Source organism: Glandiceps talaboti, chromosome 3, assembly GCF_964340395.1.
Source record: "Glandiceps talaboti chromosome 3, keGlaTala1.1, whole genome shotgun sequence".
NCBI classification, from domain to species: domain Eukaryota; kingdom Metazoa; phylum Hemichordata; class Enteropneusta; family Spengelidae; genus Glandiceps; species Glandiceps talaboti.
Window position 1 is genome coordinate 23076467 of NC_135551.1, and position 16530 is coordinate 23092996.

The window sequence follows — 16530 nt, forward strand, 5'->3', positions numbered from 1 at the left end:
GTCCCGCCTATACGCGTTCGTCCAAATTTGTACCAATCAAATTCAATTCTAAAGGTCAAATTAAAATGCATCGTCGATTTATGGCGGGGAGTCAGGGGAAATTATGCTGCCGTGTGTATAAATTAAAAGTTTTAAATGATATTTGCCAAAGCATTCGCGATACTCCATATGCATAGCAGAAATGTGTCTCACACAAAATCGTAAATTTGACAACCACCCTCCCTTGTCAACAAATTAGACAAGTGTATTGGTGTGTAAAGCATCGTGAGATATTTTTAGACGGATTGATATCGCAACATTGTATGTTGTGGCGGACAATCGATGGAAATGAATGTCTCAGGGGGTTGCGCATTTGCAAAGTTTGAGTTGAGACTTTATCGTCGATGTTTTTTCATATAATTTATAAAACAGAACAAATGTTTAATTTCTGGCACTTTATACACAGTTGGAGTCGTTTTTCATGAAATTAATGTAAAAAATGGCAGTAAACATTGACTTTGTTTGTGACACCCGTGTGTGTGTGTGTGTGTGTGTGTGTGTGTGTGTGTGTGTGTGTATGTAGCTGTCTATCTATCTATCTATCTATCTATCTATCTATCTATCTATCTATCTATCTATCTATCTATTTCTGTCTGTCTGTCTGTCTGTCTCTCTGTCTATCTGTCTGTCTGTCTATCTATCTATCTATCTATCTATCTATCTATCTATCTATCTATCTATCTATCTATCTATCTGCCTGCCTGCCTGTCTGTCTGTCTGTCTGTCTGTCTGTCTGTCTGTCTGTCTGTCTGTCTGTTTGTTGTCTGTCTGCACATAGTAAACTGTAACACAGAGCGCTACAGATATTAAAGAAGACTATTAAAGCTATAAACTTCAGAAAATTATTTTTACCAGGCTTATATCAAAACTTTAACTCGAAAAGCAACCAATACATTATATTGCTAATGCTAGTGTAGATGCGTCCTCATGCGCATGGTATGGCGACTCCCTGCTGCTTTGATTGTAGCGCGCATGGCAGATAGATAATACATGTAATAATTGACCTGACCTTATCGCATAAGTCCTGTGGTACTGGTAACCATAGAACTGTTGACGGCGTACGTACGGACGCTACTTCCATTGACATGAAGGACGTCGGCGAAGTAGGGCTGTTCAAGTGGCGAGGTTGTGTTATCGGTGAGTACTGACTGTCCATAGTGACGAAATAGTGGAAATATAATGTAGCGGTAACCCGATCACAGTCCGATGTTGTGTGCAATACAATGTTTTGTTTCGAACACGGAACGACCACCATACCCGTACCCGTTCTGTCACTCAACAAGTACCTCGATTGTACCAGATAATCACTGATTTCTGTCAGCCTTCTGCTTGTTCCAAGGCGTATCTCAAACTCACTTACACGCTGGTAAGGTTGGGTGGTATGTTGCCTTCATGATTGCAGTAACTGTATGTATTTTATAGTTTGGGAAAATCGATTTTACGATTAACGTGAAGGAGGTTGTATTGTCAGTATGCCACATTCCCCTTAGGATCCAAGTTATCGCACCATTGTTGATCGGTTCATTCTAATTTCTAAACAGTCACTTACTTCAGTTAGGAGGTGGTATTTCGTACGTAATTATAAGTTTGTTGATTGCAAACCACTAACCATATGCAGATTCGTTGAATACTTGTTCACTTGAAATCACAAATATTATTAAAATACTGTATGCATAGCGGTAATGTCAGAATCGAGTCCCGACTTAAAATTAAAGGTCTCTAATTGCAAACAGGACTAGGACTGGTAATTAGTGGTAAAATATTTATTTAGGTCGTGTGGATTGGTTCGTAAACATTAGAATTGCACTTACTATGAGGAGCAACAGGTTGGAGGGCTTTAAAGCTCCAATGATGTACATGTGTGTATGGGGGGGGGGGGTGACTGAGGGTGGGGTTAGGGTGTGAGGGGGAGTGTCGATCAAGACATAACGCCACCATTCATCATGTACATGGACATGTATTGTGTGTGTGTGTGTGTGTGTGTGTGTGTGTGTGTGTGTGTGTGTGATCAGGGTGGGGGTGGGGTGTGGTGAGGAGTGGGATGGCACAATTGGGAATGAGGAGATGGGTTGTTGGGTAGAGTATGGTGAGACTTGGTACATTGTAATAGTGTTCTTCACCTCAGTACTGTCTATGGCAGTGTGTTGACAGGGGACATACATTTATTTAGTGCAATGTTCCATTGGGTATTCAATGTCTGTCAACGCGAGTTAACAGGTTATTAGAATAACCTTCACGAACACAACCAAAAAAAAACATGTAGGCAATGTAATATGACTCTAAAGTAAAGAAATACATGGATTGTTGTTATGTTAACTTTGATATCAACAGTTTTGTAACAAAATCACAGCAATTTTTAATCATTTTTAACTATGTAGCCCAGAGACTTGGTTATCTGGTTAGACAATAATGTGGTTCACCAGTCACTAAGCTTGTACATGTTTGTTGAACCAGCTAGGCAAATCTCTGGGGCTAATATCGCAAACACAAACACAAACACAAACACAAACACAAACACAAACACAAACACAAACACAAACACAAACACAGCAAAAGAAACATGTACAGGTATATGACATTTTGGTACACATTAGTTGAGTGGCAATCCGTGGCTTATAATCTTGGGTGAAGAGAGATCTTGAGATTTGAAGCCACAAATAACCTCTAAAATAGGTACATGTAAACAGTACTAGTATGTTTTTTGTTTATTTATTTATTATTATCACAAGTAGCAGTTTTACATTCTCTAAAGCAACACTTGAAATTATCCCATACATACAGTACATACATACAGTACATACATACATACATACATACATACATACATACATACATACATTCACATACATTCATACATACATACATACATACATACATACATACATACATACATACATACATACATACATACATACATACATTCTCAAAACACTCTTCCCTAATCTCAAATTAATAAAACACTATTGTATTCATCATTGTTTTGTGATGTCATGTGAGGTTTTTCAATCTACATATGAAAATTATTGAAAACATTACAGATGTTTTGGCAACAGACAGTACTATGGCTCAATGATCAATGTACATCTCCCAGCAACTTGATTATTAAGGCATAGTTACTGAATGTAATGATATCATGTAGACATGTAATATATTTATCTAGTTGCTATGAAGTGTATGTATGTCTGTAGTCAAGTATAATCTACTTCATGTTTCTGTTGTATTTTTTCTTGTAATATTTGTTCTTAGACTTGATGGATTGGCTGTATCACTCAGCCATGTTTTGCTTGCAGAAAGAATTGTGTGTGTGTGTGTGTGTGTGTGTGTGTGTGTGAAGTTTGTATGTATGTGTGTGGAGGGGAGCTGGAGGGAATATATGCATATATAATTTTCACGGACCATCAGGAATTCATAACATAGACTATATATATATATATATATTAGTACTTAGCTATTCAATCATAAACAATACAGGCAGCAGATGATAATTTTTTTCTATTGTTTGTATTCTCCTAACCAATCATGGTGAAAATTTGAAAAGGCAATAACTCATGTCTGATGTGATATAACTTTATGTGACTTTTTTCTTTCAGTGAAAATCATGTCTTTGGTGGTAGAGAGTATACTCAGAGTTCAACATTTGGTTTGAAATATCAGGTACAAGAAACCTGACAACTAGCAGTAGATATCAGAAGTGGAATAGAAACTATACAAGTCAGAATAAATAACAAAAAGCAGATGAGGTTTATCTCATCATGGTAAGAATTCACTTTTTTGACACTCTGTTTTATTTATGTTTTCACGGTACACAGATACAATTCCATTTTTACAGTACATGTACCTGTGATTTAATAGCACTGTGTGCTGGTTTGCAATTGTGAAAATCTTGTGATAGCCATTGCACTAGTGAAAATAATTGTTTGAGGTTGCTAATCAACTGTTCAGTGTTTGTGATTTGGTTGCTGGGGATTGCAAAGTAATTGTTCCAGCTTTCAAAAAGTAGTTAATGTTTGCGAATGTATTGTCTACTAATAACTGTAATCCTTGGATTACACTTTTTTATGTTGTCATGTATCTCAAAAAAAAGTACAGTTTAGTAAAACAAAACAATACTTGCAAATTGTATTATTATATAGCGGAACGGGATAAAAAACAATTAGACAAATATTACAAGACCTCTTTGTTTTCAATCGCAAAATTCCCACAAGATGTGTTATTTCATGTTTTGTTTCATAAGGTAAGTTATTGCAATCATAACATGAGAATTACCTTGCTAGCAAATTGCACACAAATTTGAGAATCTGCACAAAAATTGCAGCAAGTTGTACAGGTTTTATGAAATGGTAGACTAGTGTACTTCATTTGTGTATTTATTATTATGATGAGTAGGTCTGTAAATTCTCTGTGTCTGTCTGTGTTCCCCTGGCCCTTGCTCCTTCCAAAGGTACACCTATTACATTTATGTTCAAATGTATAGGGATAGTACTTCTCTCTGTGTGTTGCTGGGGATCGAAAAAATCTTATCAAAACACTGAAGTGATTTATCAGAATAATGATATCAAGTCTAGAATAACAAATCACCTTACTACACACCTTTGGTAGATTACAATGTTTGTTTTATTCATTTCAAATTACTGATAGTTCCAGTCCTAACAATGTGTCTATGAATTCCAATTTACTTTGAGGATCAAAGTTTGGGTTACAGTGATTGTTAGAAATGTGTTGCCAATTGGTGATAACTAGATTTTGTTGTAGTGTATTGCCAGTCTATCTTAAAATTGTCACGTTTTTTGAAGTTGAATCCCGAATATTTGGTGATGTCGCGTCAGTTTTGTTTACTATGGGCTAATGTCATGTTCTTGCTTTAACCATGGAGGTATAAATCTCCCCTTATACCTCCATGCTTACAGTATTTAAAAGAAATGGTAACCTGAACGTGTCCTTATTATTATCAAATGGCAACATGTTTCTTGCAGTTCCTGTAAAATTTTTATTTTGCTCAACTGAACTTTGTAATCACCAAAACAGGAACACAATTTTTGTAGTTACTGTAAATATCTTTCTAAACTTTGAATGGTTTACTCATACCAATAGTAGTGCATTAATTCTACACAGTTAAATTTAGAATTTATAAAATTATCTTTCTTAATGTTATAATTTCCTTACAGTCTGTCATCAATGAGAGATTACTGGCTTCTGCTTCTGAGGGAAAACTACATGTTGTTTCTCGACTATTGAAAAGTGGACGATGTGCAATCAACTATGTCAGTGAAAATGTAAGAAAAGCTGACATTGTGGTATAGTTTACTACAGTGCTCACTGTTTGCTTTGTCAAATTACTGCCATTGTTCAAAAAAAGCATTGTCTGAAATATTTAGCTAAACAACATTACATCTACTTAGTACCTGAGTCTGTATTTATAGAACAATACTCTGTATTGTTTGGTTTGTTTGTACTCTTTGATGCCAATATCTTGGGTATTCATTTGTGATTAGTCTAAGAATGGGGGTTTGTTCCTTTGTCCAAAATCAACAGGTTCCCTTCTAATATGCAATAAAGTTGTTTGTTTAGAGTTGATGTGATAGAATTGAAGTATTCCTGTGAGTCTGCATGCACCACAGAGAAAATGAGAAGGAACAAATTTGATTGCTTCAGAGGTATAAGCTAGGAATGGGACACACTGAAATGAAGAAAGTTTCCATTGTTTCCCCTTGAATTCTCTTGTGAATTGACCGAAAAATTGAAAATGAATACCCATTTGTCATCCACATGATCAGTGAATTCTGAAGAACAAATTTCAGTTTAAAAGGAATGTCATGCCATATCTATTGTGATGATTGTTCTGATATTAGGCCTTCAAGTTGTTTGCCATTATCATTCAAATGTGCTCCTAATCCTGTAAGATGCTTTAGGTATGTTATATATAGGACTTAAAAGTTTAAATGCACTGTCCCAGTAACCCATGGCTGAGCTGAACAGATGGTTTTAGAAAGACCTTTTCATCTGGGTTGATAGAATTTTCTGCATATATAATATTTTCAGCTCAGTACTTTTTCAAAATTATGTTTACAGTTGTAAATAGCAAGATTGTTGTGGGTTTTTTTTTTCAAAACAATTGAATTTGTTTTTGTACAACCCACTGTCTGATCATGTATTGGACATGAAGTGACTTTGTAATGTGTAGCACTAGTGGTATTCCACTTATCTCTCGTATCACATTTGTGACTAGAATTGCCAAGAGCTGATAATACTATTTGAAAATCTCGTCACATAATTTCACAATCAGGTTGTTGGTCAGTGAAATGTCACATATCATCATCCAAATGGAGTCAATATAACGTTATCTCCATAAGCGATTTAAGCCATATTATTTTGTGTATATATTTTACAGGATCTATGTACACCACTCTTGAAAGCTTCAGCCCATGGTCATGTCAAAGTGGTGTCTGTTCTACTAGAATGTGGTGCTAATCCCAATCTATCAGACAAGGTAATTTACCTACTTAATATCAGATCAAGGAGGTCCAGCTTGATTCCTTGTATACCAGTGTTACCACATCTACTGTGCTTGTCTGTAGTTATGTTCCTCTTTTATACTACCATTGACGGGCTAGCATGCAGAACTTGTAAGAAAAATGGAAAGTAACTAGATGAATTGTATTTGATAAAACTTGGCATAGCATACTGGCAGTGCGAGACATGTCTTACATTCTATCATTTAACAAGAACATTTGTAAGGCCTTTTTACACAATAGCTCACATTCAAAGATGAACTTCAAGTTCCCCTGGTATTTCATGTACATATAAAGAGGCCATAAAACTGTTGATCTTAAAAGGTAATACATTTCTTCAGAGTCTAGTTTCGAAATGCTGTGCCAAGTGTTATTTAAACCCAATGTTTTTTGTATTTTTTTTAATTTTCCCTGTTTGTGACAAGTTGCACTCATTCAATTCCTAGCATGTCATTGGTTGTATATATTTGTTTGCACTAACCTTTTTTGATCTGAACACCAAACCATGTTTCAACTCTTATCTACAGAGAGGATCCAGTCATCAGTTGTTTAAACAGCATCACTTAATAGCATGAAATGAATTGTTTAATATGAATTACATTGTGTTGTACATGTTTGAGTAAATTAATGACAACATGCAATTTATCTGTTACCAGCCAACATTATTTGTTTTGTTGACTTGGATTTATACATTCTTTGAAGGGTATGTCTGTCTGTCATACATGTGGTTCAGTCAACAGTAGACTAAGTGGTGAGATCAATAGTACAATGTAGGATAATGGGGGATTTTGAACCATTTTAGTTCTAAAAGAAGTAATTTCTCTTCTACATTCAACTATTGATTTTGCCCCTAAGGTACGTCATGTTATTTTACCCTCATTGGTATTCTCTGTATGATATGATGATGTGTGAGGGCGCCTGTCATGACACACATGTATACTGTATCTTACAGACTGAGTCAGTTAGTCTTTGGGGATATCTTGTAATGCTGAACGTAACTATACACTGTAGTTATTACAGCAACCAAACTCAGTATGATAGATAAAAGGGTCACAGAGGACATTCTCAACAGAAATCCTATATTTTTTAGACTAACTATACTGTCTACTTTTCTGTCGTTTATTGAATACAGACTGGATTGACACCATTACACTTAGCCTGTCAGAGTGGCCATGCTACAATTGCAGTTATGTTATTAGATCTACATGCTGATATCAATGCTAGAGATAAGGTAAGCCAATACTTTAAAGGCCCATGATTCAATCCCAGGTTCTTTGTGTTATGTTATTAGTGGAGCCATAAAGATTATATGTAGATAGGATAATTCTTTTATTCTTGACCAATTTTAATATAAGTCTGCCAGACAACTGTTTTCCACATATAGATTTTAATCGTAAGTGGAACTTGGCCTAATTAAAGGCTCAGGTTATCAGAGTTATCTTACGACAGGAGTCAAAATAGGATTATTCTTTTGTTTGGGGACGAAAACATTCTATGGCTCGATCTGCCTAGCAGATGTTGTTGTCAAAGTTTTATCATGCGTTCCTTGTTTTGTATGTACAATGACATGTACCAACAGTACCATATATAGAAAATATAAACTAACCAATTGTGAATTATTCTGTAACAATTCTTTAAAATGTATCATACATTGCAGTGAATGTATACTGTACATGCAGTCTAAAAGATGCTAAAAATGAACAATTTATTAGGAGAGCAAAGTCCTGGTATTCATTCTGTTCTCTGTATATTACTGTCTACAGTATGGTAGAACACCCTTGCATTTAGCTGCTATCAATGGTCGTAAAGCAGTTACTGAAGTGTTGGTGAAGCGAGAAGCTGATGTCAATGTTGTACCAATGGAGGTAAGATTTGAATAAACCCTTGTTCACATTTAGCCAGGAAACCCTTCTACAAACATACATGCACCTGATCCAGGAGATGTTTTGAAACAGCGCTCCTAATGCTGAAACGGTGTAATCTTTTGTTTTTTTCTCCAATGCATGGAATGTGAAATATATTACCTGTATTAAACAATAACTTTGATATACTGAATATCTTGGTTTCAGACTGTTAGTAAGAAGTATGGCAATGTATATCAGAATCCATGGCAGGGTTTGACACCCTTACATTGTGCAAGTGACTGGGGACATGCTGGAGTAGTCAGTGTCATGATTAATTCAAAAGCTGATGTGGATTTCAGAGACACTGTGGTAAGTAATTATAGCTCCTAATGATTTCAACCAAACATGTCACAAATGTCAGATACAGTTATTAGTCCATATATGCACATCGCTTTGTTTCATGACCTTTCCAATAATAACCAATTGGGGCTCTATTTGCCATAAAAAAGTCATACTGTGAATTACAAAGTTGATTGAAATGTTAGGAATTATTGTTCGATGAAGTACTTGTTCTTCTCAATAGGGGCACAGACTGGGTCTGGCAGAGTCGTCTAGTCATGTTTTACCAATTTCAAAACAATTAAAGTCTTTCCTTTTATACAAAAACTTATTTGAAAATCACTGAAATTTGTAATTCTAGATTCTGACTTTGCCAGTATATTTTATTTAGTAAAACACATCTGTAATCTTAGATAGTTTAACATATTTTACATGACTAATAGTATATATGTGTAATTCAAGGGTAAGCCATATTGTGTTTTTAATTAGTATTCAATAAATGCATTAAGATATTTCTTTCTTTATGTCCTACTTTCTTTATTGATTTATTGACGTATTAGTAATGAACATACTTTTGCCTGTATCATTAACCTTGACACACAGTTTGGTAGGACTCCTCTCCACATGGCAGCAGTCAAAGGTCACAGAGTGGTGACAAATTTGTTGATAAAAGCTGGCGCTGATTTAGATGCTGAGGCCATCATACTGGTAGGAATGATATGGGGTTCATTAGTACAGAACCCATGGCCTAACTGTACAGCTATACAATGTGCTGCATACTGGGGACATCAAGATGTTGTCTTGTCATTGGTCAAAGCAGGAGCTGATATCAGTACTAGGGACTCAGAGGTGAGATATGTATGTGGTAATGCAATGGGACTTTAAAATGGCCTTATGGATGAGGGATTGGGTATTTATTATGGATTTATTAATTCATAAGACCATTTTATGATAGCTGAAAAATCAATGTGAAACAACATTTATTAAGTCTATGTTTGTAACCTAATATATTACAAAAAGCTGACAAACAATGTGTAAATAGTTGCTGTTAATAACAAAAATGATTTTTTAATTTTTTAAAAACAATAACGCCTATTTCCAAGACAGAAGAGAACTTGGGTATTGATTGTAAATCTTCCAATGTGAACATGAAAAGTAAAATTCACAAAAGTTGTTTAATTAATCAAGTAATCCAATAATTTTTTGTAATTGTCTTTTTTTGTTGCTCAGTATGGAGGAACCCCTCTCCATCTTGCCTGTGTCAAAGGTCACATGGGAGTAGTGAAAGCTTTATTTGAACGCAAGGTTGACATCAATGCCAAGGCTGACATGGTAAGTATGATGGATTGCGTCCAACATTACTGGTACACACTTCCTAGTAGTTACTTGAGCTTAAATTTTGTGATTTCTTTCACTTTTTTAAAAGTTTGAAAATAGATGCAAATATGGGATCATAACTGTACCTTAATTCCTTCCTTTACAAAATCTTATATATAGTTATGATCTGTGTTTGCTATTGCAAAATAAATGTATCAACCTTCGAATGAATAATTAAATTTTATATTGTACAATTTTTGGAATACCTTGCAGTAATGATATGATGAAAGATATTTATGTACATAAACACTTTCTTTCCCAAGGCACCAAAGTGTATTATATACCCATCCAACTAACCAAAATGTATATTCCTGTCCAACATACCAAGTAGGTGCTTAAGGAAAGCCATTGAGTAATATCTGAATGTCCTTTTGCAACTGTTCACAGTTGTAGAAACATCTGTTCACAAATATTATCGTATATTTCTTTTATCATTTTCTTTACACTTTTTTTTTTTTACAGAAAGTGGATAAGTTGTGTGGTTCCGTTTTCAATACAGTATGGCAGAAATGTACTCCTCTACACTGTGCAACATTTTGTGGTCATAAGAATATCGTTCAGTTTTTACTGCAACGTGGTGCATACGTCTACTGCCATGATAGTGAGGTGAGTTCATTGTTGTCAATGCTAAGTATCCATGAAACCTGTAATTCTGAAATGATGCCAAACTTATCTCTCAAAGTGCTGAAAAATATAATTAATTGAACTACAAATAATACAATTAAGAATAAGACATGAAAATAACTATTTGAATTTCTTACATTCAAGTGACTTGCAATATATGCAATTGCCAAATATTGAAATGACAAACATTTAAAAATCTAATATTCAAGTGACTTTTGCAAATAACAAAATATTCAAATAACTATTATTCAAATTATGAGAAGCGTTCAGATGACTAATATTTGAATTTCTAATATTCAAATGACTTAATATGCAAATGCCAAATATTCAAATGACTAATATTCAAATTACAAATATGCTAATGATAATTGTGCAGTCTGGTCTTTCCAACATATCCATGGTAACAATAATATTCACCGCCAAATAAAGTAAGTTCTAACATCATCATCATCATCATCATCATCATCATCATCATCATCATCATCATCATCATAACCATCAGGGCGAGCTAACTAAGGCACTTTTCATTATTTCTCTCCATTGAACTTTTATATAGGCATGTTTGCTGGATGCATGATTGCTAGCATGATGAATTGACCTTTATATAACAGAATGACAGACATTTGAATTATTATTTGTTTGTTTGATGCCACAGGGTAAAACAGCGTATGATATTGCCATAGAAAAACAAAAACCAGACCTAGCTGCCATGATACTTATACAGTGTAAGGTATGTACATGGTGACTATAGACCTGTCAAAGAATGGAAACAAATTTCAAACATCAATATGTAAAATTTGAGGAAGGGGTTTGTATAAAAATAAATGGAATCTTTATAATTTACAACAGTATTAGGTGTAATTCAAGTGATATGATATTTAAGTTGTCAAGATTTTGAATATGGATGATAATTGGCTTTTATTTTAATTTTATAAAACAATTATATCGTGGCTTCCAACTTGAAAAATCAACCTGAAACAACACTGACAAGTCTTTGTTTTCAACTCAATACATTGCAAAAAGGTAAAAAATGTGTAAAAGATTTGTGGTTGTACATACAAGAACAAAGATTTCGCACATTTATTAATCTTTTGCAATTTATTGTTTTACCAACAGGGACTTGGCATATATGTATGTTGTTTCACATTGATTTGTCAAGTAGGAAGCCATGATAAAATTGTATATAAATCCAAAATCCGAAATAAATACCCAATCTTCATATCCATATGACCACTTTAAGTTTGTTTTCACTCAATATGTCCCCTACATTTATGTCTTTGTCTTTGTCTTGATCATTGCCTTAATGCCTGAAAATGTTTTTAGAATAGGTGGCGAATATAGATTTTTTTTTTTTTGATTTTTTTTATAATGTGTGAGTCTCTAGTTCAGATAGTTATGTTTTCCTTTTTTTTCCATATGGTCTCTGTGTTATTGGTTTCTTCTCATCAGATGTACAACCATTACAGATTGGAAGAACAGTTTTATTGTCTTTTTAAGTTGATGTCAGTTTCCACATCCATGATTTCTCCCAACACTTCACAATTATCAGGATTTTATGTTATATTTTCTAAAAAAAAAAAAAAAATGTTTAGGGTCAGCAGTGAAAAACTAGGTGAGATCGAGTAACCGGAACCCTAGGTTGCCCATATAAAAAGGGTATAGTTAGGTTTTTAAATGAACTATGCTTTTAAAAACATATTGACTCTTCTCTATGATAAAAAATTACCGGTAATCATTGAACTGGACTGTTCATTTACTCAGTATTCATTGATGTGTAACATTTTTGTTATTTTTAATTTTTGCAGGAATTTTTGCTGAATACTCAGTTTGTTAAATACAGTGAAAGAGTAGGACACGGTACTAGGTGGAAAAGACTCGCTGTAGCCCTGTTTTTCCCAGAAGAAGATATCGAGAAGATAGAGGAAACGTACAAAGAATTGGAGGCTGAGGAAAGAAGTAAAAAGAGCTGCATCCATGTGTTAAAGGCATGGTTATCTGAGCAAACTGCTTGGCCTGCTTTACAAGAAGTAGATGAAGCTATGCAAAAAGTTGAAAAAATTGGCAAAGGTGGAGGTAAGATATAAATAGATGACATTCATTTTGAGTCCTGTCAATAGCAATTGACAAATATATGCAGATTGATCATCAGTAAGTGAAATCCTACACATACATTTGTGCTATATAGTATGCAACAAAAATTACCACCACCAACAAACATATAAACTTGGTTTACGGCCCTTAATTCACACAAAAATTACCACCAAATGTATTAACCTGACTTATGACCCACTTTAACATTCCAGTTTCTTTGAATGTTATATACCAAGCCTTCACAAGAAACAGTTTAAATCTTATAATTAGCAAAATCACCTGTCTAATAGTCCATTATTTTACTGTGTACACTAACTTGATAGATCAGTGTGTAAACAGTACTATGGTAATAAAATTAACTGGACAATTATATTTGTTATTTCAATAAATTATTAACATGTGGGGTGCAGATAGTATTTAATTACTAGATGACCTGACCTAAACAAGAAAAATGACATACATAAAAGGAAAATAAAGAACAAAAAGTACGAAAAAGTAGTGAATGCGACCGTGAGCTTTACTTCATGTAATCATTTCAATATTGTATAAAAATGTGGATTGCCAATTTTCAGAGAATAAGGAGTCCATGCATGTGAAACTTTACAGCAACATTCCTACCTGAAGTGTTTTCTGATCAAAGGAAATCGAAAGTGTAAAATAGTATGAAAGCAAAGTTACTTGGGATTTTTCATAATGCAGTTCCTCCTTTTTCCTTTTAGATATCCATTTTGGCACAGATGTTTCATCTGACAGTGCTGGTCACAACCAAGGCAGAAGACAATCAAGGTTTCCCAGACACTAGTGATCTGAAGATACTAGTAATATGATTCTGATCTGTATAGGGTGATAATTAATGGATGCCATGTATGTATGTATGTATGTATGTATGTATGTATGTATGTATTTATGTATGTATGTATGTATGTATGTATGTATGTATGTATGTATGTATTTATTTATTTATGTATGTATGTATGCATGTATGTACATGTATGTATGTATGTATGTATGTATGTATGTATGTATGTATGTATGTATGTATGTATGCATGCATGTGTACTAAGTACAGATATCAATGTATGTGAATGTATGTATGTATGTATGTATGTATGTATGTATGTGTGTGTGTGTGTGTGTATGTATGTGTGCATGCATATGTGTATGTATGTATGTGTGCATTTGTGTGTGTTTGTAGTATGTGTACATAATTTTTTTAACTTAGTACTTTTGTTTTTTGGAATCCGAGAAATCATGAATCACAGATAGTAGATTTGATGCACTTTTTCTTCCTGTACATGTTTGCAATTGAGAACAAACCTTATAAATAAGCCAACATGGGGGGGTGGGGTGGGGGGGGGGGGGGGTGGGGGGTGGGATAAAATTTTGACTAAGACTTGTGTTTGTTTCATATCAAGGCTTACTACATTTATTACACTTTCAGAAAGATATTTTTAATGATCACCAGTAACTGGGAGATATTCCTTATGGAATGTCATTGAACACAATTTGAGGACATAAATAAGGTTTGGGTTCACCCAGAATTGTCATTGATAAGAACATTATATATACATTGTGTAATATGTAAATCGGTCAATATTTTATATAAATGGTCTTTTAAGAAAAATAGATGTCTCATTGGACTTCATGACTAAGGAGGCAAAAAATAATAGTATCCATCTTCTTCTTTAATGGGGGAAGGGGGGGGGGAATTTTTGCTGCATGTTAAAGATGCCTTTTGTATAATACTTGTGCATACTTATTAATAGCCATGACTTACACTGGCAGCTCTAAAACCTTGTATTAAGGCATAACACATACCATTTTGATAGTTGAGTTGGTACTAAAATGGTGATGAAACACATGATATTGTACACCAGTGATTACATGCACCATGCATATGCAGATTGACAAATTAAGCGACCATGGTTTCATTCACATACAAAAGTATTGTATGATTTTTGATGAATCACAGATAAGCTCTGCTTTTTGAGAATAGAGATTGCCAGTGTGCACACTCAAGAGTATTTGCACTCATCTTGTGGTGTTTTGTGCTTCACTTTCCTGTGAAAATATAGCCGCTGAGAACACAGCCGCAGAGTAGCCATGATCGCTACACTTGCAGTCTGATGTATCATGGGATTGTGTCACAGTATCAACTGTACTAACACCAGAGGATCATTTTTAATGACATTGCATGCACATGCCAGTCTAGAATCTAGAAACTATACATGTGGGCTCTTTTTCTACAATCTCTCTCTCCATGTATAGTCAAATGGACAAATTTCAATGCATGTCAGTAGTAATCCGTTACATGGTGACATGCAGTTATAAATGGTTTAATTTGTTCTGCTTTTTACAACAAAATCAACTTCCAGTCTTAAAGTAAGTCATGTGAGAAGGCAATAAAGTCATCATGTTTATATCAACACTCCAATAACATTAAACTACCGCTGCATGTGGTAAGAATGTAATGTTGTGCTAAACTAAAACCATTTGACTATACGGTGGAGAGAGAGAGATCATAGAAAACAAACCCACACATACAGTTCCTAGACTAGGCACATACTGGCACATACTGTATTATACTAGATTTGTTTAATCTAGATTTTATATCTGTTTAAGTATTTTCACCTGTGTAAAAATTCTTATAAACTCAGCTTGTACCTTTTTCTTAGAATTTACTTTAATTTCTTCTGTAATGCAACTCTTACAGCCCAAGGGAAAGTCAACTCAAAATTATGAAAATAAAAGTTATGTCATATTTACATAAAGGATGAAAATTTATTTAAAATTCTTGCGAGCAGCTAAATCTGATTAAAATCTGATGTAGAAGGAATGGCCCTATTTCTCTATTTCCTGTGTTTTGTCGGTGTTTGTTCTCAATTTTGTTGTTCTGGGAGAAGTTGATTGCTGTTGGAACAACAAAATCAAAAACAACTGATGGAAATATTAATCAAGCTGCATTCCTACATCAAATTTTGATTAGATTGATGAATGGCTATATATTTAAGTCAATTTTGCATGACAAATTGATCCAGAAATAATTCAACATTATTTACATAACTGCATATATACGTGACTTCTATCATCAATTAGTCTGCAAACATTTTTGCAGTGAAACATTAAATTTTCAAATTTGATGAAGATATGTGTATAGCCTGTGCAGCAGACTAGGTGGCCCTCTTCAGAGACTAGAAAGCATGAAAGAATAGATGAGTTGTAGCCGTTAAACAAACGCACAAAAAAATATTATCTTTCCTGATATTAATGTAGTCAATCTGTATACTGTCTGTGAGAGAGAGAGCGGAAGAGTGTGGAAGGAAAATTGATAAATCCCCAAATCCCAAAGTCTTTTTACCTCTGAGCATACACCGTAATGGACTGTAGGTTTCTATTAAGTAACACAAGAGAATGTAATATATTTCAATCTGATATTTATGACTATGTCATATCTTACAGTACTAGTACTAGTATGTGATGTGTACAGGTGTATGCATATACTGGCAAACAGGTACTAGTACCTGCGTACTTAGACACATACACAAGTGCATATACACGCATGCATATACACATGTATGCATGCATATATGCACAAAAGTCAAAAACACACACATGTATGCATGCACATATGTGCAATTACATACACATATGCAGAAGTAGACCTATACTTACGCATCCAAAAGTACATACATGCAGGCAAGCACGTA

General features: G+C 34.2%; 1 protein-coding gene across 1 annotated transcript; it reads left to right on the plus strand.

Moving 5' to 3' along the window:
* Window positions 1-1071: 1071 nt before the first annotated feature.
* LOC144433226 (uncharacterized) lies at window positions 1072-13678 on the plus strand. Its single transcript, XM_078121534.1, has 13 exons — window positions 1072-1176; window positions 3630-3794; window positions 5205-5312; window positions 6428-6526; window positions 7681-7779; window positions 8312-8413; window positions 8618-8761; window positions 9335-9580; window positions 9962-10063; window positions 10571-10714; window positions 11388-11462; window positions 12538-12805; window positions 13543-13678. Exons 2-13 carry the CDS (start codon window positions 3792-3794, stop codon window positions 13623-13625), a joined length of 1473 nt encoding a protein of 490 aa, XP_077977660.1. The 5' UTR covers window positions 1072-1176; window positions 3630-3791; the 3' UTR covers window positions 13626-13678.
* Window positions 13679-16530: the final 2852 nt, after the last annotated feature.